The following is a 23,647-nucleotide window of genomic DNA, read 5'->3' as shown; positions in this document are numbered from 1 at the left end:
AGTCAGATAAGATAGCACTTTCCCGGCAGTCCGGCTTTACTGCGCACCGGCACAACTACACCATCGACGAAACTCGCCTTTTGTATATAATAGATCGAAGGGAGGCCCGTGCTTTAATGCAACTTTGAGTCCACGGTTCCTGTTTCTCACATATCGAAATCCTCGAGATCTTCCCAATCAGGCAGTCCAAATATCGAAGGCAGACGGCTCCAGATCTCCATACGATTTTGTTGGATTACATCTTTCACGGAGCGTTTACAACTGGAGCAAACACTCGTCTCGGTGTTGAAGTCGGTGTCAAAATCCATCGCCTTGATATCATCAAAAAATTTCATCCCTGTGAGCGAAGCTAAGGTTTCTGCCTTTTCTTGTTGGCACTCAGAGGGTGTCGTGCAGTCTTCCCCAGGAAGCACAACATCCGTCTGGAACCAGTCAATGTAGGTTTTCTGTATCTCGCAGAGGAGTTTATCCCTTCCTATTAAGCATGCATGAACAGCAGATTGAGGAAAACTGTAAATTGTGGTTTCTTGATCCGATTCTTGTACGCTTCTATTGCAAGTTTGTCCAACCCACTGAAATTTGCCCTGCAGGATGTTTTCCTGATTTGCAATGGAAGTAAGTATCAAGGCTATATTTAATAAATAATAGTGACGTACGACACTCTGACTTTGTATAAGACATAGGTATGCAGCTGGAAGAATAGTCTCCAGACCGATTTCGTGGGCGAGAGAAATTATCTGTGGGTAAAAATTCCAAACTTCAAGTATTTGACAAACATCCTGGCAATACACCCAACCAAGTTGGGCTTCCCATGTATTGTAGGTCGATGGAAGATCGTGACGCAGTCGTCGAAGCGCTTCGTCTTGAAAATGTCCGATTTCATATTTTTTCCCGAGGCGTAAGAGGGCAGCGATGTCTTTAAACTTCATCGGTTCTCGCATATGGTGTCTTTTGAGGATGATTCAATTAACTTGAAATTATAACGCAAAATGCATCAACGCCTGAATCTAGAGTCCTGGACGAACCTGATATTGTCGTAAAATATTGAAATAATGTACTCGAGATCGTACGCTGAATCCTGCATTTCAACTATGGGGCAACTCTCGATGTATGCGTTGGGATCGGGTTCAAGAGGTTGTGGGATATCGAACATGTCTTTGAAAACGTTGGAATGTCGAGCAAGCAATGAACGATGTACTCGGAATTGAAGGCTCTGAGCTTGGAGAATGATGTTTCCGTCTTGAAACCAGTACTTCGATTTTCGAGGACTTGTTCTTCCAATTCAGCGGATTCCAAGACGTTACCATCGTGTTTTTGTTTGCATTTCTTCGAAGGTTTTGGCGTCATATATGTTGATTCAACGAGTAGTCGCAAGTAAAAGACAGAGTCTTGCTCCGGTGTCTCAGCGCACAATCAACGAGATAACTGAATATTTAAATACATATTGCTTATTTGTTTATCTAATACTCAGGGGTCTTTACAATTGAGCAATGATTGAGTTAAGACACACAAGACCGTCTGACCGACTACTAATGCAAAGGTGTTACAGTAGCTGCCATGTTTTGTTTCTGATGCAAACAAATACGCAATAATAATCGCTAAATTAAAAAGAGCTGTACTTAAGACTGGAATTCGTCGGAAAGTGCTTATGTAGATGGATAGAATAGAACAGTACCGATAGATAGTCAACAAGATGCAAATAATTTGTATCGGCGTTGCTACCATCCGCCACGTTCAAAATCCTTCAGTTCCTCCCATTGTGACAGGCCGAACATTGAGGGAAGATTTTTCCACATTTCCTGGCGCATCTCGTGAATAGTCCGCTCGAGAGACAGTCTGCAAATCCTGCATACAGGGACATTAGACGGGACCTTTACTTCGTCTAGAGCGCAAATATAATTGAAGTTCTTCACCGTCCTGAGAGAGGCTATAGTTTCGGACTTGCGAGTTGCACACTGGGCGTTGTTTAAACACCCAGGTCCTGAAAATATATCAGCAGAGCAAAACCAACCGATGATAGTCTTGTGAACTTCGTAAAGAAGTTTATTACGACCAATCAGGTAGGCTTTGAACGCTGTCGGATGCAAGTTTGCTGCACTATTTTCCTTCCTCTCCAATTCAGATCCACAAGGGCTGACAGAATTATCAAGAATTTCTTCCTGAAAATCTGTTACTCCCATGCTAATAAACACCGGGTTACACTTACAATATCTGTTGTCTGGATACACAAAAGATACGCAGCAGGTAGCACCGTCTCCAGAGAAAGTTCATGGGCCAAATTGATAACTTGTATAACAATTTCGGCGTCATTTATGTCGATAATTTAAAAGCCCTTATTTTTGCGCTCATTTCGGCAGTCCCAATCCTCCAATGTGAGAGGGAACTCGCTCTGTAGACGGCGGAGGCCTTCTTCTTTAAGATATTCGATGTCGTACTTCTTGCCGAGGCGCAGAATGGCACTGATATATTCAATGTCCATTTGATCCCGCAAGTCATGCACTCTGAAAGCTTTGTTATTAGTTAGAGTACGCAAAAACCTCTATTAAATGAACCACGGACCTGATACTTTCATAAAAAATTGACAGTAAATGTTCGATATCTTCGGGTCTATCTGCCAGGACGACGACAGGACACCCTTCAACCAATATCTCAACTTTAGACTTCTGAGGCTTTTGTTTGCTGAACATATCTCGAAGGACACTTGAATGCCGGGCGAGCGTTGAGCGATGCACTCGAAACTGGGTGTTGGCTACTTGTAAAACGACACTCCCATCCTCGAACCAAAATCTTTCAGACTTGATGACTTCGAATGATTCTTCTTGTTCTGCTCCTTGCGTTCGTCTACGTTTTCTCGCTGACGTCTGATATGGCCCCATGTTTGAAGTGTGTGGATACTTACCGGAAAATTAGGAGGTCAAAATTTGGTGTGGGCAAACCCCTGAGTTGAATACAATATATAAACTCAGCTAACTCAGCTTAAAAGTCAGATGTCTCTCTTTCAAACTCAAATACTGAACTTCGCTTTTCACTCAATTGCGAGTGAAAAACTTTGAGCAATGCATGCCTAAAGCATCTCGCCTACCTGTTCCACCAATTTTGCAACGAATATGTGCCGCCATTCTCGTCCTCCATAACATAGGATATCCGCGACATTTTCTTCAAGTTGACTCAATGGATACTACGTTATTCTTCACCCAATGGAACTCTCCAATCCTACGATCTCGAACTCCGAAGATTATCATTATGAATGCAATCTTAGCTCTCCAATTTCTTTATAATACTCTAGAGTCATTTCCCTTATTCATTGCTCGGAGTCTCGGACACTCGCTGGCGAAGTCTGCTTCACTCAATACCGTTTTTCTCCCGCCATTTCCCGCTAACAATCCTTCTACCGCGTCCTGGACACTGTCTTTGAATCCTAGCTTTGTGCAAAGATGCCGGATGTCACTTCAATAATATGCTACCCAGCTCTCTACAAATTCATCTATAGTGGACGGCAGTTCATATTTCTGTAGGCAGTATCCGGCAAAGAAATGTTTAGTTACGTACGAAGCAACCTTGGCTTGGGAATGCGGAGGAAATGGTCCAGTAGGATTTATCCAGTAAATATCACTCAGGGAGATGCCGCAGTGGCGCCAGATATTCTCATCGCTGGACTTTCAATAGAAGTCCCGCACCAACGCCGGGGATTTGCAAGAGGCGTCATCTCTGCACTCGTCAATTCCGTCTGGCCCTGTAATGAGATATGGGTAGAAGTTGAAGAAGAAAATGTGGCTGCATTTTCATTGTACTTGCAATGCGGTTTTTAAAAACGGAGTCAGCAACTTTGGTCCATGACTATTCGCAATCGGTTTGATGCTCTATAGATGTCTCCGATTCGCGCACTACTTCTTGTTTGTCTCGTTATAACGTCTCCCAACTTCCCACATCATCCAAACCTATGGATCATCAACCATGGTAACACATTCCACTTAAGGGAAAGACAGGGAACCTTGATGCCGTCATTTTGGGCGCTTAACGCGTAATGATCTGCATAAGGACGATTAGACGCCATTGCTACTAATGCTCGAAAATCTTGCGAAACCCGATACACAATGTATTTCATGCACTAAATTCTCATTGTACAAAAAGACGACGAAAATGCAATTGTAATACAGAAATATCACCATCATCTTAAAACATGAAGTATAACTTTTTGAGATCACTTAATTTCCCATGGTTCAATATAGTGCTACCTCTTCTAAGAAGGTGAACACACTGATCAAGCATGAGGGTATGCTTTCCCGTCAAGCGTAAATCTAGGAGTCGGCGTGTTGTTAGATTGTAATTCAACTGCTAAACCGTCATGATAATATTGCTTACTGATGGTTCCAATCCCCTTGCTTTTTGTTATTGATGAGTTTCCAGTACACATCAGCATGGGCTTGAGCACCCTTTGCAAAGTTTTCTGGACCAGGATGTGTACCTGTCTCTGAGGACTGGGTAGCATAGTAGAATCTAAAATATGGAGTAGATTAGTTTGATAACCCAATATATGAGATGTTTCTAAGAGGTTTAGACCCACTGAATATTTTCATTCTGGTACGACTGCGAGGCTGTGGCAACAAACCTGGACAGCAGAGCTTTTTGTGCACCTAGAGTAAAGAACCCAGGGGGATTGTATTGTTCGAATGGAAGCAAGTTCCCAGTAACGATGAAAACTTTAGGATTTTCCTTGTGGACTTCGCTTCGGAAGCTCGCGAGCGCTTTGTGTGCAGCAATGAAGCCACCGACGCCAATCGAAGCAGCGTCTTGATACGCTTCAATTGGGACAGAGAGAAACTCGTTAGGGTCTGTGGGTCCCACACGGGAGGCGGCTAATAACAATTTCGATCAGATATCTCATTGATCCTTCTACTCCAGTTGGCAATCTCATACCGTTGTACACCACGACGTTGACTGGTCCCAGGTTCTTTACCACTGTATCGAATGCAGATTCGATACTTTCGCGGCTTTGTACATCTAGCTTCACGTTGAAGTATGTGCCGTCACTCCCTTCCTGCTTAGGGTTCCGGCTTCCGAGAGCTACTTGATATCCGTTCTTGTGGAGTTTAGCTGCGACTGCAGCGCCAACATGTGTGCCTGCGCCCAAGATGAATGCTACCAGCTTAGACATTGTTGATTGGATCGGGGAATTTCGATGTAAGACTGGGAGATGGTGGTTGACAGGGCGGTCGATGTCAATGGGATATTAGACAGTCGTCTAAACGACCTTCTATTTATACGAGTAGTAGGTGCAGGTATAGATATGTATAGGTGCATATTTTAAGGTGGTATGACCTATCAATTTAGAACATTGGCGCACATGCTGCGGGACGCCGAGCAAATGTGAACAATCAGCATCATGATTGTGACTGGTTTCTAAAATGTCTGCCCCAAGATCCACCATTTCTGTTAGCGTAACTTGGTTCGCATCTGCATAGTCAGGCTCACCATTAGTAAAGATTTTGCTTACACATTACAATGTGTGTCTTAGAGACTGTTTACTACACGTATGGGGTTTTTTATGAGTCAAGTTGAAAAGAATGGACAAATGACATTTCTATAACAAGAGAGCGTCATTGGCACATCATCATGAGACAATCAAACAAGAAGGCTTCTTAATACACTGATAAAACCTTATTTTCATTGAGTGATTTGAGTACACCATGACGATTCGTTATACAATGCCAGTGCCCTGAAGTGTCCCACTGGTAAATGTTTACCAATCTTTTACTAAGTCGGATGCTTTCAGCCGCTGGAGCATGACAAATTGATATTACGAAGAGAAAGTCAACTCACCAGCGCTTAATTTTCAACGCAAAGCACTATGCATCCATCGTTGCTTTATCGATAGCAACGAATTAATATAATAATACGTAGTGACAAGTCTTGAACGAATCAAATCCTGAGAAAAGCGCCCTGTTGGCAAGCTACTACTTTGATATTCTTTGATTGCTTCAACCATCCATACTGAGAGGCTTCGCGGCTTTTGAGTGGCCATTTCGGATGACGTATGACGATGATGTTGCATCCCTTGACGAAGGGAAGATACATAAATTGAAATTAAAGCAGATCGACCACATTTTCAAGACACCACCGGAATGCTTGTATACCTTGTATGTCTTGGGAAGGCATTTGAAATATCTACATTTGTAGCCAGAGGGGTGGCACAGCTGAAAATTACTTGCTTGTTGGAAGAGAGGCTGGTTTGAGTATTCCGACAACTTCCTATGCCCACGAAAATGCCGCGGGTTCATCTGTTCAAGAAAGTGATTGAGATTCAGACGGTCCCGAACCCGAGTAATTTAGTCGATTGCAATTACAAAGACAGGTAATTGATTACTATCTAGGACAATTAGTCGAATGGGATATGCGTGAGATGGGATTGAGGAAATGAGTGCTAATGAGATTTACAGATGTAGAGTTTTAGGACGTAGCCTTCTCTGATGCCGGTGCCTCAGCTTCCGATGAGGCAGAATCCTCAATTTTGGGGATCACGCCGTTGTTCTCCAGCAAAGTTTCTAGCTCTCCGGATTGATGCACTAGAGTTCAATAATTAAATCAATAACTCAAAGGTGATAAAAAGTATTAGACTCACTTCCAATCAGAATATCGCATCCGCCGATGAATTCACCGTTCACATAGACCTGGGGGACTGTGGGCCATTCCCTACATTATGTAATGAAGTAATCAGAATTTCAGAGTAAAGGAAATTGGCAAAACGTAGACGCACGAGAATTCCTTGATACTACTCCTCAGTTCCTGATCCGCAAGGACATTGTAAGTCTGCATCTTTTCAGCCGGCACTCCGTGAAGGTCGAGAATCTGCACCACTGCACGGGAAAAACCGCATTGCGGTTCCGCCGGTGTGCCTTTCATGAAGAGTACAACGGGGCTTGCTTTGACAGCACTCTGCAGTTTCGCTCTAACGTCGTCTGAGATGCATCTGTAGGCCACTAGCCTGCTCGCCAACAACGTTGAAGGTGCGGTGCGGTGAAGCGACCTTAGCTGCAGCAAATTGCGTAGGTTGTAAACCGATGTTCCTGAGCGGGTGGAGGGACGCTAAGACGTACTGATGAACGAAGAGACGGTCTGAACATCGTTTTGGAAGTGGTGGTGATAGTCAAAGAGAATAGCTGGAGTGAGCTAAGAAATGAACCAAGGTCTTCACAGGACAGTGACGATGATGCTTGAGAAACTCAAAAAGGTGTGAATGAGGTAAGCGATCCTCCTCAATGCGCCCACGTGCCGGCGGGGGCGGACCGTGAGGCGGAATCTGAACGTGATTCTCTCCAGCCAATGGAATCTTTCGCCTTCATAACTGCCATGAAGCCGGTTGTGGGGAAATTGGCAATGCCAGAGCCGAAGTTCAGCAGTATTTCAAGCTTGCTTACAGTCTTATAGAACCCCCATCTCTAAACGAAGAACATGAAAGTCGAAAATAGGACGTTTGTGGTTTCTGGAGGGTGTGTGTCCGTTTGATGCGCCTCTGTTAATTGACTGACATGCTTCAAGCTCCTCTGGGCTCGGATTGTCAACTGTACATGATCTCCTATCCAAGAAGGCCTATGTAGCCATTGTTGACCGCTCGCCACCCCCTCAAACGATTTCATCTTCTCCAAATGTCAAGTTTTACCAAACCGACATCACAGTTCTCAAGGAAGTGGCTTCAGCCGTGGACAAGAGCGTTGAATGGGCAGCAAGCACAGGCGCGCCTCTTGGCGGCGTCATCAACTGCGCGGGTGTTGGTACAGCATCGAAGATCATAGATGCCCATGGCAAACCTCATAATCTGGAGCTCTGGGACTTCACTCTAGCTGTCAATCTGACTGGATCATTCAATTTGACGCGCTTGGTGCTGGAGCATCTCGTCAAAGTTTCCCCAGAGGATACAACAGATGGAGAACGAGGGGTAGTAGTGTTCGTTGCAAGTGCCGCTGCTGTGAGTTGCTCGTTTGACCACCCATCAACTTTCTGATATGACGAAGTAAATAACCTACCCCTCGCAGTTCGAAGGCCAGCCAGGGCAAACAGCTTACTCTGCAACAAAGGGGGCACTGTGCTCCATGACTCTTCCCATGGCCCGTGATCTTGCTAGACACGCCATCCGCGTCGTTACTATCGCCCCCGGCGTCTTCGATAGTAGCATGACCGCCAATTTCCCCGCCAAAACACGGAGAAGCCTCGAGAACGAAGGTATTGTGTACCCAAGGAGGTTTGGTCAACCGTATGAATTTTCAAAGACCGTTATGTGGATCTTGGACTGTCCATATGTCAATGGCGAAACTATTAGACTGAGCGGAGGGGGACGACTTCCAGGGAAACTATGAGATAGGTATTTTTGGTTATGAGATTTCGAATTAAAAACGTACTTGACGATCGAGCTTTTCGTTGGATATCTTGGAAAATATCGTCGAAGATTTGATCTTGTGCGCTGCAACAAGGTGGGGTGCAATTGCGTTTGAAGAACTTTAGTCAGTGTTACGTTTTTCATTGATACGTGTTTGAAATTAGTGGATCTACTAAAGCAAACGCATTGAATGGCACTAAGGCATATCAACTTTTCAGAGATCACCCTTGCGTAAATCTTCACAGCTCCCTGATTGACATGGTAAACCGTCTTCGCATTTCTGGGAAGGATGCGGACATTGATGTTGTCCAAAACATCAAAGCCTTTTGAGATGGAGGCACTTGTAATGCAGATCTCCGTTAACTCTGCTCTGGGATACCATACTCTGTACATTGATGTGCTAAAAGACAGAAGGCTACTGTTTCCGAATATCTTTTTCTGTATCGTTGGATGTTTGTTTGGCGCCCCTGGGGTAACGGATCAAAATATTGCGCTGCGACGATGCATTGCCTCCGGTGGAATTGGCACCGGATCAGCACTGGGTCGGCATAAACTCAAAGATTCTTTGTAGCTTGCTTGAAACTTAACATCAAATGTCAGATCTCAAATATCATTGATGCTATTGCTCCCAGAGATTATTGTGATACATTGGTTGCTCCAATTGAAGTACTTATGGAGCAGCCAGCAGGGGACCTACATATTGATTTAACAAAGATACGGTAGTAGCTTGCTAAAGGGTGCGCCACACAGAGTATGAATTTAGATGTACATATATTGTTCTTTGGCTACCATGGTGCTAGTGCAGGAGCCATCCAGTTTTGCATTACTAAAGATACAAATTACTCGTAAAATCCTTTGTAAATCATTCGACAATTTACATCAGATTTTGAGTCTGAAGTCATTAGGGTAATGGGTATACTTGAAGGAGCGACGAGGTGAAAGAACGAATGAGTGAATCCCTGTAAAAGAGTGTATCAAAAGGATATTCGTTTCCAGACGATTCCCCTGGTAGGCCTTCATGAGTATGTTGGTCGTCGCTCTCAAGGAGCCGTAAGCCTTGAGGAGGGCAATTGGCATCTCTGTGGGTCACACCCACAGTGCTAACAGCCTGTGGGTGAATTTCAATTGAACAGTTCTTTGAGCTTACTATCCCGATCAGGCGTCAGCCTCTTCCTCTCGACGATCAGGAGTGATATCAAAATATGTTGGAACAAGTTCTCTTCCCGGCCCGCGGGTGTGACTTCCAGCATCGGTGGGTTGCTGCCCTCATTCAGACCGAAGGGGCTGGTGAATGTTGCCAGAACATCCATCCCGCCCACTGTTGAGGAACACTGCAGATTGAAAGGAATCAGACCGGCGCTTAATATTGTGGACACTTGCCAAGACTCACTGTACATGGCCGGGTGCTGTAGTCCCACTTCAAGCAAAATTTTGTACCAAATGCAAGTGGGTTCCAAAACCAGGTACCCTGTGATGTTGAAAAGCATTGGTCGTCAATCTCTCTTTCGTTGCCAAGTGACTAGAAGATATTGAACCCCGCACTCACCGAATCGCGGCCTCCATTCTTACTCAAGATATTCGCAATGTTGAACAATTTATCACCAATCCTGACCTTGCTCGAGACTTCGGTGTTAATGATCCCCATCCTGAACAAATAATTGGATGTTAGTATCATGGGGACATAGTGTCTGGAAAAATATCAGAGGAATCACTCACTCGAATTCACCGATCAGGTTGCTCATGTTGAATATCCGTGTGACGAATGATGTTGGCATGAAGCAATTCATGTTTACATTGACCGTGTAGCGATCCTTGCTCTCATCTACTTCGTATTGAGGGACGAGGGTCATCGTATTGGGGAGCGTATATGATGGTTCGAAGCGATAGGTCACATTTTCAAAGTCTGATATGGCTGGGGTACGTTTTGGCAGGAACCTGGATTTTGTGGTCAATCAATCATCCTTGAACATTGTTGGCAGAATGCTGAAATCGGTGAACATACGTTGGAGGACGTTTTTCTGTACTCAGCGGTCGCCGGGAGCTCGTAGGTACGACAGGCGGCACCGTATGAGCATATCTTGGTCCACGCTGCACTAATCGTTTTACAGCCCTCCGGATATCCTGAGCAAATACTTCCGGTGAAGGATCATAAAACGATTCAAAGTTGCTGCTACTGCTGCTGCTGGCGGAAGCCGGGGACCTAGGCAGTGTCACGGAGGAGAGGTTGAAGCCAGACGTAATCAGCACGTTCCGAGATGACCCAGCATAGATATCAGCAAGAGTCGAAGTGTTGTACCTATGTTTTGGGGATGAATGTTATGATAATGCAGAATAACTCAGTTCAGATGATGATACTAGTGAACACTGTGCTGGTACTCACGAAGGTGGACGGCCCTCATTTTCCATTGGTGGCACGATATGAGCTTGAGGATCAGAGATAACACGCAAAGTAATCAATACAGGCAGTTCAACGGAAATGAAAGGGATCGAGAGCAGGAACGCCTCGGAAATTAAAGCGGGTCAGGTTTATAAAAGCCTCGTATACTAGCCACATGGGTCATAAAGTTGCCAATGTAAAAGACTTGATGTGTTATCCTTATTACATCTGTGTATACGCCGTTGCTTGACAGATCTGAAAGAAAATGATATCATGACTTCTGCATCTTGTTGACACCTTTATGGATCACGTCTGATAATTTCCTGCCAAAATCGAGTGAAATAGACTAACCGTATTTAGAGAATCATTAGCCAATTGGAGCATCCGATAGTAATTATAAGTAATCGGGTTGAGTGCGCCATGTGCAGGCATACAACGGTATAGACCTCTTAAGGGCATTCATCACTGATGGATACAAAAAAAAAACTCAATACAATTCAACAATTTTTCGCTTGCCTAGAATATATGTTTACATGATATACTAAGTTATGTTGCTTTACGCTCCCTTATCAATCAGTAACTAATGGAGGTTCATCATAGTAGATACACACCGACCCCCGACATTGAATCGTCTGCAATAGGTTCAAACTTTGAGAAATGGCGTCTCTAGAATAGTTCAGATATGATATGAATACATAGTTTTACTCGGAAGAGAGAAGCACAGAGTATTTAAGGCCAAAATTTGACCAAAGGCTGTACTCAATGACAGTATCCCTTCGGAATGTGTAAGATGGCAAAGGGGTATGGCTTGGCGTGTTGAACTCAAACCTTTTGACAAGAGCAAATCTATAGTTGACGAGGATCAAAAGGTGATGAGCGCTCATGGATCACTCGGAGCTGTATAGACACTGCATGGATTTACTGTTGGATGAAGATAACTGGAAGAATGAATCGTGAGAGATCGTGAGTGAGACGCCTCCATACGGAAAGTGCCGCATCGGACTTCGAACTTGATTGCGTAATCGATCTTTATGTCACGTGTCAACAATGAACAATTGCATCCGCATTGATGACGCGGACCGCTATCTCCACCTGGGCGCGGATCAACTTGAAGAGAAGATCAACACCCGTCCAGAGGGTGTGTGTGCTTGCGTCGAACGAGTTATCACAGATATCAGTGGTTCAGTGTGGCATGCGTGGTACATTTGGAATTTGAGATGTACTCCTAAAATCCAATGGGGGGTCGTAAAGTACAGACAAATATCTGAGAGACAAAAGCTGCGAGCTGGGAGAGACGAGAGACGGCGCAAGAAAATTATAAATAGAGAGATCGTTATACAGTACAGATAATAATGAGGAAAGTGGCTTGACGAGAGCAGGGTGGTTGGTATAAAGGTAAAAAACGCGGAGGACAACACGAAAGAGATGAGGGGATTATACTGCAAGAGAATAAAGAAAGGGAAAAAAGTGCAAGAACAGAAAAATCCCAACGTTATAAATGAAATGAAACCCACAAGCAGTGATATAATGACAAAAGGGAAAAATTAACAAGAAATAGACACACCCCGTCGAAGAACAGATATTTCATATCACTCCCCGCGCTGAAGTAGCGGCTGCCGTAGCTCTCCGTCTCTTGTTTCCTCTCCGGATCTCCCCAAGGTCTGCCTCGAGGTCGTTGTCCCGTATCGTGTTCAAAACGAGCAAAGATTTGCCCAGGCCACCCACGGCTTGGCCTTGGTGTGCTCCTCCACCTTTTACTCTTCTTCTGCCGCCCCCGCCTTGTGCGCCAGCGCCGCCGGCTGCACCACCAGCACCACCTAGAGCAGCACCATTTGAGCCACTCGACTGGGGCAAGTGTGTTGATGTTAGAGGAAGAGGGAATGGCGATGGCAGGTCATCCACCGACAATGAATGAGGATTTAGGAAGGGGCCGGTAGTTATAGGCAGATTAGATGGCAGACCGCTGCCGTTTGGGATTCCAGAAGAGTTATGGAAGTTGGTGATGGGATAACTGGAGGCGTGGGCGGAGCCGTTGATGTGAGACCCGTTATGGGGTGTTGGGGGAGGTGATGTGCCCAGCTTGTTGCGCAGCTTCCGTGTTATAGGTGGTCGTGAGTGCATGTCGAGTGCGGCATCTGGTTAGAAAATGGGCATCAGACAATGTCATGACGATTGTAGAGGAGAAAAGAAATCGACCTCCAACGATCCCTTCGCCGTCTTTCTCCTCTCTCGCTCGTCTTCGTCTCTCCTCGATGCCTTCGAGAAGCCTTTCTCGAACTCGTTCTCTACCTCGTTTCCATTCTTCTTCAACCCGGTCGCGTTCTTCCTCGTATGCGACTTGGGCACAGTCGAGCGAATAACGCTCCTCATTCTCAAGCTGGGCAGTGAGCGCTGAACGCTCCAGTGAAAGTGGGTATAATCGTAAGAGGAACATATTGGACATCTCTGGACGTGTTGAAAGGATGTGGGCGGAGTTATGGAGGGCAGATATGCTTTCCGTGAAGTGTCGCCCACTGTGGGATAGGTTGAGTGCGTGAAAAAAGAGGGATGAAAGAAAAAAGCGGAAACGCAACTCGTCTCTCCGATCACTCATATCCTTTCCGAATTTTGAGGACTCCTTCCTCTTCTTTTCTTTTCGCCCGTCTTCCATCGAGCCACCTAAGCAGACAACCGATTGCGTTGGGCAATGGAGAGGAGATAGTGACTGTCAGTACACAGTGGCTACGAGCACAGCACCACCCGAGGCGAGAGTCGGGATCGAAGAGAAAACGCTGCACTCACCGTGTTTAGAGCTCGACGCTGCTGCGGTCTGGTGAGTAGAATGTTGGTTCCCGCGTGAATGCGGTTGGTGTTGCTGCTGGTGCTGCTGGGGATGCGATGAACCTCCGACGAGTCCGCCAGAGGCGTGTGGTGCTGGAGCGATGACTGATTGTGTGTGGGAGGAGCCTGTGCTGTGGGATATGGGGAATACACCTGGCTGAGGGGGCATATATGAGGGGAAAGGGCGAGTAGGAGAACGTGGACAATGGACACTGTCACGGTGAGCTTGGATTCCTCCTCATCATGTCCCTGGGCCTCTGTCCAAAAAAGGACCGTGTCGAAAACGTGACCTCTAATGATCCTCCGTCGCGTACACGGTCCGTCCTTTATCCGGAGTTGGCGCATTCGAGCAGTCTTGCACCGCGTAAAGAGCCCAAGAGGCGTAAAGTGCTTGAATCCGTTTTCATTCCTATCTTTCAAAGATAATTTATGAACCAAGTAATCTAATTAGACTCTGGCATTTCTTCAGCTGCACCTCGAGGCCGTCGTTCGACTTCGGACATTACCATCGTATCGCTCTCGTTGGCCTTCGATTGATGGACAAAACGAACAGAGATTGGCCTAAAGTCCGTCGCCCTCTTTGGCCTTTGAAGTTATCATCTCATTTAAAGGAGCGTGCGACTGGCTTGTACGGGAGGCAACCAGCGCATTAAACTAGGCATTGCTTTTCATCAGAAATCGCCATGCACTGGTATTGATACAAGGACGCAAAGATCAGGACGTACCCGTAGAGGCAGTTGAAGCAAGCTTTCAATTAACAAATCAGCGCATCAACCCTTACAGATTTGTGCTTACCAAAAATGTCGTATAAGGCGATGACATTGAAGAGTGAGCTTTCTGGAAATGCTTCATTAAAAATAATTGGAGCATTTTGGCAAAGCCTACAAAAGAAAAACACGTAAAAAAGAACACCTAAACCATATTTTTGGTCAGATAAAATTGTGGAAAGCACCCATACCATCATGGTAGACAACGAGCGACGATGACATCTTCTTCATCCCAAAATGAACTGAGAAACACCAGTTAATTGAGATGAGAAGAAAAATGCGCATATATTTACCAAACTGTACGGCAGGCTTCAAGACCAGCGCCAGACATACTGTTTTCAGTGAGTGAAATGAATTCGAAATCATTGAGTCTATCGATAAATACTCACTGAAGTCCCAAAAACACAGAGCAGCCCACCACCATCATATTATGTATGTGATGCCCCTCAGTGGAAAGCATCCTTTGTATCCCTCGTAAGGGGGGCGCTGGGAAATCCGTAATAAATTTACGGCTTCACAAAGCCTTTACAGCATCCAATTAATATACTCACACCTGATCTTGACAAGAAATAGACACAACATCACAGCACCCGGTGTCCACAGCATCACTGCCGTTGCACCAAGAATGTACATGAGCCGCTTATCGTGGTTCCCTATTGCTCAGACTAGGATGATGAGAATCGCTGGGTAAAAGGAAAGCAAAATGCAACTCACGGAATTTTCCACTTCGTTGTGATAGCTATTATTAACAGCGTTTCACTGGAGAGTGGATTCACCTTTTGATGTTATAGAACTCAGCGCCATCAGAACTTGATATGGAGATGATCATAGAACGCGCCTCAATTCAAAAAACGGAGATTCGGATGCGCGTCGGCAGTTCTCACCTGCTATTGTCGCTTTAAGCCTGTTACACTTCTTGTCCGTCATGGCGCTTCCCACTTGGCCTTAAATGCAGTTCTCTACTTTCAGCGATTAATTAATTTACTCACGGTAGAGTGGTATGATGCAAGCATCCAAAGTGGTGACGACGTAACCTTGAAAAAGGTAGATCCCCTTGATAGCACTTTATTTCTTCATCCAAACCAGATTGATCACCATGTCCAAAGTAAGTGCCCAATCGTAGACCGACATCGTAGCCGCAGAAACTGTGCACGATTGATACATCGCTACGTTCAATATCCTTTGAAACCTTGATTCTGGAAGAAGAAAAGGTCAGTTGCTCACTTTGGGAGTACTGTGATACGGGGACAATATTTTCATCAGAGGTGATTGTTTTGAGCTGGGATAATAGATTCAATGTCTTTAGGATACTCGCCGGGAATGGGGTTAGTAACCGCGTATGATAACGGCGATCTTTGGAGGCCACATGAGAGTTGTGTTTCCCAATCTTGGAAGTCACTGAGGTTGATTCAAGATAAGACGAAGGGACAAACGATCAAAATTTATCCTAGTAGAATTCTTACATTATATACTGGTATAGATGAACAAGTCATGGATGCGCTTCCGTGAAGGGACACTATTCTAAAGCTCACGAAATCTCAGGCTGGTGCAAAACTCCAAGAATCGTTCACAGCAATCAAGTAACGTTATTCTACTCACATAGCACAAGCGTTTGCTACTGGGAAGTGAGCCAAGCCCACACGTTGAAAGAGCACGCTTTCAAAGTCAAAAGATTGTGAAAGCAGTTGGAAAACTTAAAGTCAATTATCAAGCACATGACGATTTGCACCCGCGTGGGCCGAGTTGTGCAGAAGCGCCCGCCACAGAAGGCTTGGCGGACTCGGACCACCGACCGGTTCCGCGCACGAAGAAAATGGCCCTATTAATAGGCGCCTAAGTTCTGTATAGCGTATGTGCTGTGACAGTCAACAACTGATAGTTCTGGATTTGGATGCGTGCTTAAGTTACCCAACACATCTACATATGCCACTGCGCCTCCCAACGCCAGGACCGGATATTAAGAACATACCTGGGAGGTTGCCCCTGAATCTTGCCCCGCGGCCCGCAATACTTGAAGAGGTTCAAAATAGCTTGCAAATAATTAGTCTCTCATAATTTAGAAGAAACCTGTCAGTGGAATATGTCGGCGTTTCAATGTTTTCAGCTCTGAATATCAACCCTCCGACTCAACACCGCTCGACTTTAGCTTTAGCCTTTGCACGAGAAAGATGGGTCTATTTATACAAAGTTCACCTAGTAATACACCACCACCGGGTCCTGGATGTGTCGTTCTAAGAATTGGCAATCATCTTGTCGTCGTCTTTCTGTTATCTCGTTGCTCAGGGTGTTTGTTGACAGTTCAATAACCTAATCTTAGTCTATGCGCGTTGCGTATCGTGTGTGCGATGTATTCATGTATCCAGGATATAATCCAATGGAAATTCAGAGCATTTATTAATATAAAAATGCAGCCAGAATTGACGTCGAGCAGTTCATTTGAACGGCAATTGAATTTTCCGACCGCAACAACCATCCCATTGAACCGAATGATATTTTCATCGTAATAAATCCACCTTAAAAAGTTTTTTGTGAATATTTACTTTCTAATACATCTTACAGTTATACAATAAGATAGCAATGAGGTTTTTGAACATACCCATGGTCATAGATCCAACTTCCTTGGCGCGCATCATGCTAAAAATAGCACGGCATCCATGAATGATCGGATGACAAGCGCTCAGGGACTTTGACAATTGCAAAGTAGTGAGAGAGAAAGTTGACTCTGCCAATTTCGAGTCGACACAGCCCCTACAAAACGGGTTTCTAGGTGATTAGATCCAGGAATCTAGATTATGTAGTTATAATATAACCTCATAAAAGCTTATGGGAGTCCATATTTTCACGCGATTGACGGATACTTATACAGAGCTAGTGTCATAATGGAATGCACCAGATAGGTGGATCTATGCAAGATCAATGAGGTTTGTGTATTAGATTTTTATCCGGAAATCCATGATAGATTGCAGAGACAACATATCTACAAAACACGATCATGTGATCGCTCAGAGCAGCTTCGCGTCTTTTCGCGTGGCGGTCGAGAGAGTGAGACCACTAAGAGCTTTCTGAAGTCTACGGAACGTCAATGGACGCAACTCACAGGTGATCATCTACCTGACCCTCCTTTTATATTTCGATGCTTCTTAAAACACTCTGAGTTTCAGTGGATGTTTACTGGCAGATCACGTCATTGTTATTTCAACTGATGTGCTACGAGTAAACCGCGGGTCGAGGGTGGCGTCCTGATCTACAGATGTGCTCAGCTCTGGTCTGACATCAAACCTGACTGGGCTTTGGCAGCGATTCGTTTCGTCTTCTTGCATTTGGATTTGCAGCTGCTCTCGCATTTGGAGCAGCGCACGACTCGCTAGTATTGAATGCAAGCATCGTGTTAGCCTGGGAATCATACATTCAGTATGTGTTCGTCAGATAGCATCTGAATAACGCTGGTAATACTCACGATGAGCCTATGACTCTGTATGAGATCTGAGCATCATCGAAGTGAAGTCAGCGGTTGTTGTCAAACATTTCGGTGGCGACATACAGGCAATGTTAAGTTGGTTACTATATTGATTACAGAGAAAACTTGTACAGTGTTCAGTAAAATGAAAGAGCAACGCCTATAATGCATGAACTCACAAAAAAGAGCGACATAAAAGAAAACACCTAATCGTTACAGTAGACAGGGCGATTTAAATTTAGCCCCAGAGAACACCAGATATTAAGAGAACGACTGACCGTCACGGTACACAACATGGGATAACTGTAATCTAGAGGAAATACCCGAACGAACTATGTCGGACGGCGTCAGTTCTTCTACATGACCTGCACGCCGTGAAACGAGGAACATACAAAATTGCACACAGGGCTTGAGCATTAAAAGCATGCACACTGATATACATCATCATAAGTGTGAGTTGCTGGTAAACCGAAACCAAAAAAAAAAAATCAACGGAGAAAAAGAAAGAAAACTCACGGAAATCCCATGCGCATAAGGAGAGCCACCACCAAGCGATCAGACGTGTGGAACGTATGATGAAGCACCCCCGAAACCCTGGGTACGGTGGTGTCGTCGAGTCTATTATATTTATAAATGATGTCAACACATAGCATTCAAATTACAAGCGCGCAACGACACGGTCACGGTGCATTTGCAGCGGAGAGGGAGAGAGAAGAGACGAACATTTGATCCTGAGGAAAAATAGGGAGCATATAACAATGGCTGGAATCCATATGATACAGGCCGCTGTTAGGAGGAAGATGGAAAGGCGTCTTTCGCGGTTCCATATAGCCCACACGCGCAGGGTGAGAATCACTTTTGCATGATGTCGATAAGTTGAAGCCTGATCCGGAACGAACTTGACAGGAAAGGACACTGCCGCGTACCTTCTGATGTGAGCACTCCAAACGCCATCATCACTTTCGCAAAAAGAAACAATGTCAGCCAGATTAACGTAAAACAAATGAAAAGCCGTATCGACGCACTGACCTCCCAGAGCGATGAGGAGTTGCGTGCATATTCCACTCGACATATTCTCGCCTAGCTGTCCTGGAAGCGAATTTAAATTATCATTATCAGTGTAGATTCCTACTTGGATCCATAGTACAGAGAAACTCACGATATAAAGGCAGAAATGCGCCGTCTACGACCGTGCTATATTTCTGCATCAGGTATATCACTTTCACAGCATTCCACCGCTTCCTCCAGATATATTCAACTTCCAGATCAATCGTGAGGGCCCATTCGTACGCGAGCAATGCGATCGCTGCCACTGTATCAACAAAATAGTATACTCAGCGTCAGCCTACAAGAGGGCAAAGCGAAATGGATAATAGCTTGACCTTCAGCGTGCTGTGTAGTAATATAATACGGAATTGTCAGACCGATCGGGTAAGAAGAGTCGAAGAGCTACGGGACTAACCGACACCACACTACGCGCCGCAATCATTTTTAGATTGTCACAAATGTTGAAAAAAATTGACAGAGAATAATGATTGGATCATTTGTACAAAAGCGTGTAAAAGAGGTTTAAAACATTTCAAATTGGGCAAAGATTTTGCATAAACTGTAAAAGTGATGGCACATATGTATTTTTCTACGTGAATTAAAATGAAATTTTGTATTAAACCTTGGTGTGTGAACAATAAGTACTGGCTGACAACCATGTATATTATATTTTATAATTCATTTTAGCCTCTACCGAAAACAATAAAACAATAAAAATAGATCAACCTTTTTGTTGAATCTGAAAAGGCATTGTCAAAATAAAAATGTTTGTGAACCATAAAATTATAAACAGGTACCTGTCAGGTATTGTAGCAGTACTGGTCATGTACAGCACGTACCGTCCTGAGCCCGTCTGGCTTTTGATCCATCCTTGAGATCAAAATCTTACACGTGACTCTGTTGTGGCTCTCACGGATCATTATCGATTGCGAGCTATCCGCGCCGCACTTGCTCATGATCATCCTCATAATTACGCCTTTCTATCTAATATTCCTTCCAGTGAGTTGGCTCAGCAGCAATTTAAGTATGTTTACAATATATCTTCTCAATATTTATGACGAAGCTAATCTACTCCTCTACTACCATTTGGCACAGTGAAGAATTGTGCGGATCGTGAGCATAATCGTGATCATAATTGCCCATCACAACTGCATCCTCATTGCCGCCTGGTTCATATCCACCCCAGCGCATTTTTATGCTAAGTTTACGCTGTATGCTAAGTTTACGCTATATGCTAAGTTTAAGTTTACGCTGATGGTGTCTCAGCATCCTCGCATGCAGAAATTCTGCCATTCGCCGTCGCTCCCGTTACAAGAGCAAGCAGCGGCGTATCGCCGTTGTTCATGGCGGGGTGGATCATCAGTCGTATCTGCCTGCATTCTCGTATGGGCTCACGCTCGCTCGTATGCCTTTCATCGAACAATCTACTACCCTGTTCGCGGGGAGTGAGGGTTCCCGTGCTGGTTGTAGTCATCCGTGCGGTTGTAGTCATCCGTGCGCTTGAACTTGCGTGGTCCATTAGAGGGTCACCTGAAGGCTTACGACGTTTCTGACAGGTTATGTTATGTTGGAATTGGGTGGGGGCGATGATGATGGCAACGTGCATTCGAGGGCAGCCGACTCGAAGAACTGATCTACTGCCGCCTCAGCATACATGGCGAGGAGAAATCGAAAGAGCAGGTCGAGCGTATCCATTCTCAGTACCCTTCTCGAGTCCCTGCACGCCGCACCCACGTCCGCAAAGGCACAGTCCAAGGTGTGAGGTTTCCCGCAAGCTTAGGGTACGCCCCACAATTGATTGAGATGGAAATAATTGAAAGACACGCATGGACATACCTATCCTGCATGTCCTGCTTATAGTGATCCATCGGCATTTCCACTTACTGAAAAGACAAAAACGTTGGCTGACAACCAATACACTGAAACCGTAACTGTGATGCTGCTCGTCAAGGGGTGGTAATAAAGGGAGACAACAGCATGGAAGAACAACATAACGGCTTGGGCGGAGGGCGAAAAAGGGGAAATTTGGAGATGGGTATGTCGCTAATTCGAAAGCGTTGATTGTCTCTGATGCAATCAGTCCGTCGGGTTCTGTGATCCACAATTATATAACCATGGTACATATTGACAGACAATAAGCATAATTATAATTACACAATTGATCTACTGGCCCGATTTCCTCCACAATTGACGTTTTCATTAGTCTTGCCATACGCACACTAATTGTCTTAAGAGCATTATAAACGGCTGAACATAGGCTGTGTGATAATGTGCTCTATCGAATTCTCATGACAACTTCGACCTTGAAACAGTTTTTGAAGAGGACCAAAACCGTCATGACCCTGCTGGCAGTGAGCTTAGCTGACAAAATACTCTCCGAAGTTCAGTGGCTTATTTCGTTTTCTTGCAGGGGGGCTCAGATGACAAATCAATTTCTCGCAAACGAAAGAGAATGGACGTGGAGGAAAGCAGGATGGTGCACAAGGTACGCCGACCTTCTCACCAAGAAATCCATTAACAATATTTAATTATCGTCCAGAGACGCCATACATTGGAATCCAAATTCCTTGAGCTTCCACATGATATCCACCACATCATCATAAACGAATTTCTTGATACCGCCGACATTCTCTCGCTTGCCCATACTTCCAATGCTTTCCGATATCTTTGTTATGACCTGTATTTGCAGCGTCAATCCGTCATTCAAAAGAACGCTAGTCCTGACATCCACAAACGCCGGATCACGATGAGGATCAACAAATACACTCCTCGCTTGGCTCTCTTGATCCTAATGTCATCCCTCCGCTCTAACCATTTTGCTCAAGTCCATGCCTGTTTGTGGATTGATCTGGACCCTCTGTATCACTTTCAAAATATGATGTTCAACTTCCTAGAAAATTCGCAGCTCATTGTCACAGGTCTTTCTTTCTTATACACCCCCCAGACCCTTCAAACCCTTTCTTCCGAAGTCCCATCACTCATGATGAGACTCTTAGCCTCAGTCGGTGCATCTTGCACTTTCTTTTATATGTGGGAAAACCCACAATTCAACGCAGTCACAACCACCATAAATTCATTCGGACATCATCTGGACTCTAATCATATCAATGTGGATGCCATTCGCCCTGCCATGGATGGTATCGTATCTATGGATTTGCCACTGTCCTTTTTTGATTCGCCCACAATCCGGACCCTTGCACCGCACTTACTCCAAGGGTCGTCTATTACATCTTTAGTGCTGTCTTGCTCCAAGACTGCTACTCTCCAGGATATTCTCAATGACGTGAAAATGCCAGCAGTGTCAACAATGGTCCTTTTGGTTCTCTCAGACGTCACCCAAATCTCTTTCCCAACCGAATTCTTCCATCGGCATCAATCCCTACAGCGGCTTACCTTAACAAATGGATGCAGTAACCCTGTCAATCATATCGCTCAGGGGTCTATCCTCGAGCTTCCACCTCTTCGTACGGTTACCATTTCATCCAATTATTCTGGATGGCGGATGAGTGACCAGTCGCTTCTGGCCTCCGTCAGTATTAATCCGACGAATTATCGATGCGCCCATAACGGCGTTTTCTGTGACGAAGTGCGGTTACTCGTGGGAGCGGTCAGCCAGTATCAAGACACATCCCCCAAATTCCCGTATTGTCTAACATTCCCTGGCAGAATCAGAAATCACGTCAAGCTACACTCACAGAATTGCACATGCTTTCCCAAGGCCCATGATCAGCTCGCAGTCAATGTTCATACTCTGGTCCTCAAATTCACCCGCATAATGGGAACTGATTCCCCACTAAAGGACTGGGTTGCGTTCAGTGTGCGTACCAAATTATGTCTACCCTTCTAAATATTTAATGGTAACATCTTGATTTGCGCAGTCCTACATATCCAAATGGCTAAAATGGTTTCCAGACCTGAAATCTCTTCAAATAACTTATATGGGTCCTTCCAGCCATACTCCGAACACCGAATTATCGTTGGCACAGAGCCTGAAATACCAATCTAGTAAAGATCTTCAGACTTTCCAATGTGGTACAGAAGAAAACTACACCGCGTGGTATTTCCAGCATGACCATTGGATTCCGCAGAGTTAGCCATCATAACTGGTCAGGGAGTGTAGCTGACGACTTTGATCATGGATAACATTTCACCGAGTATGGCTTTTTAGCTGGTTGCATGCCAGGTTCAGATGAATAGAACAAATTTAGTCAATTAATCAATATGGTTGGCGGATTGCACATGTATTCCGGACATAAAAACATCTGATCCATATATGTATAAACTGAAGTAAGTCCCGGATATATAGTTTATGGATAGATGGTTTCCGGCCATAGAGCCTTTGGGTGGCCAACAATAGTACCATAGCACATCCCCACGTCCCTTGCACAACACAGCGCCAACCCTGCCTGTTATATCATTTCTGACTGATGCATATCATCACCCGGAGGCGCCTACATCCTACCTCCATCCCCATATCTCTGCCTCTTGGAATCCTGATCAACGGCACTCAAATCTCTTGAAGGGGCCTGGGAATGCCCAACGCACGTCAAGGTGCCCCCTAATTCTTTCTGCTAACATTTGTTGATTGAAGATATGTAAATATTGCCACAAGAAGCTGGTTACCTTCGTCGTTGAACAGAATCATGGTTGCTGATCCATATAACAATCACCACAACCACCATTAATAATTTACCTCTATTTCATATCCTGCATCAATTTTTTAAAATCGTAGGCCGGGTCTGATACAACACAGAAAGTTGACAAAATTTGTTCAAGTTAATCGATCCCACACCCCATCGACATCACCG

General features: G+C 44.8%; 9 protein-coding genes across 9 annotated transcripts; 2 read left to right on the top strand and 7 right to left on the bottom strand.

Moving 5' to 3' along the window:
* Positions 1-146: 146 nt before the first annotated feature.
* On the bottom strand, positions 147-1,153 carry JR316_0008324 (uncharacterized protein; the record flags this gene model as incomplete). Its single annotated transcript, XM_047894039.1, has 3 exons — positions 147-599; positions 657-948; positions 1,026-1,153. 3 exons carry the CDS (start codon positions 1,151-1,153, stop codon positions 147-149), a joined length of 873 nt encoding a protein of 290 aa, XP_047747354.1.
* Positions 1,154-2,323: 1,170 nt separating this feature from the next.
* JR316_0008323 (uncharacterized protein) lies at positions 2,324-2,876 on the bottom strand (the record flags this gene model as incomplete). Its single annotated transcript, XM_047894038.1, has 2 exons — positions 2,324-2,501; positions 2,560-2,876. The coding sequence occupies 2 exons, from the start codon at positions 2,874-2,876 to the stop codon at positions 2,324-2,326; spliced, it is 495 nt and encodes a 164-aa protein (XP_047747353.1).
* A 1,385-nt stretch (positions 2,877-4,261) lies between these two features.
* JR316_0008322 (Diacetyl reductase [(S)-acetoin forming]) lies at positions 4,262-5,155 on the bottom strand (the record flags this gene model as incomplete). Its single annotated transcript, XM_047894037.1, has 4 exons — positions 4,262-4,298; positions 4,363-4,497; positions 4,565-4,856; positions 4,918-5,155. The coding sequence occupies 4 exons, from the start codon at positions 5,153-5,155 to the stop codon at positions 4,262-4,264; spliced, it is 702 nt and encodes a 233-aa protein (XP_047747352.1).
* Positions 5,156-6,447: 1,292 nt separating this feature from the next.
* On the bottom strand, positions 6,448-7,121 carry JR316_0008321 (Monothiol glutaredoxin-5; the record flags this gene model as incomplete). The annotated part of the gene is made up of 4 exons (XM_047894036.1): positions 6,448-6,563; positions 6,620-6,690; positions 6,755-7,029; positions 7,095-7,121. 4 exons carry the CDS (start codon positions 7,119-7,121, stop codon positions 6,448-6,450), a joined length of 489 nt encoding a protein of 162 aa, XP_047747351.1.
* Positions 7,122-7,449: 328 nt separating this feature from the next.
* Positions 7,450-8,351, top strand: JR316_0008320 (putative oxidoreductase; the record flags this gene model as incomplete). Its single annotated transcript, XM_047894035.1, has 3 exons — positions 7,450-7,487; positions 7,537-7,963; positions 8,031-8,351. 3 exons carry the CDS (start codon positions 7,450-7,452, stop codon positions 8,349-8,351), a joined length of 786 nt encoding a protein of 261 aa, XP_047747350.1.
* Positions 8,352-9,250: 899 nt separating this feature from the next.
* Positions 9,251-10,777, bottom strand: JR316_0008319 (uncharacterized protein; the record flags this gene model as incomplete). Its single annotated transcript, XM_047894034.1, has 7 exons — positions 9,251-9,450; positions 9,519-9,702; positions 9,762-9,839; positions 9,918-10,017; positions 10,088-10,306; positions 10,374-10,667; positions 10,752-10,777. The coding sequence occupies 7 exons, from the start codon at positions 10,775-10,777 to the stop codon at positions 9,251-9,253; spliced, it is 1,101 nt and encodes a 366-aa protein (XP_047747349.1).
* A 1,555-nt stretch (positions 10,778-12,332) lies between these two features.
* Positions 12,333-13,737, bottom strand: JR316_0008318 (uncharacterized protein; the record flags this gene model as incomplete). Its single annotated transcript, XM_047894033.1, has 4 exons — positions 12,333-12,883; positions 12,945-13,261; positions 13,322-13,406; positions 13,530-13,737. 4 exons carry the CDS (start codon positions 13,735-13,737, stop codon positions 12,333-12,335), a joined length of 1,161 nt encoding a protein of 386 aa, XP_047747348.1.
* Positions 13,738-20,085: 6,348 nt separating this feature from the next.
* Positions 20,086-20,445, bottom strand: JR316_0008317 (uncharacterized protein; the record flags this gene model as incomplete). Its single annotated transcript, XM_047894032.1, has 1 exon — positions 20,086-20,445. The coding sequence occupies one exon, from the start codon at positions 20,443-20,445 to the stop codon at positions 20,086-20,088; it is 360 nt and encodes a 119-aa protein (XP_047747347.1).
* A 730-nt stretch (positions 20,446-21,175) lies between these two features.
* Positions 21,176-22,933, top strand: JR316_0008316 (uncharacterized protein; the record flags this gene model as incomplete). Its single annotated transcript, XM_047894031.1, has 4 exons — positions 21,176-21,190; positions 21,250-21,324; positions 21,379-22,656; positions 22,718-22,933. 4 exons carry the CDS (start codon positions 21,176-21,178, stop codon positions 22,931-22,933), a joined length of 1,584 nt encoding a protein of 527 aa, XP_047747346.1.
* Between the last annotated feature and the right edge of the window lie 714 nt (positions 22,934-23,647).

Source organism: Psilocybe cubensis, chromosome 7 (genome assembly GCF_017499595.1).
Source record: "Psilocybe cubensis strain MGC-MH-2018 chromosome 7, whole genome shotgun sequence".
Classification (NCBI taxonomy): domain Eukaryota; kingdom Fungi; phylum Basidiomycota; class Agaricomycetes; order Agaricales; family Agrocybaceae; genus Psilocybe; species Psilocybe cubensis.
This window is presented reverse-complemented; position numbering and strand designations above follow the sequence as displayed.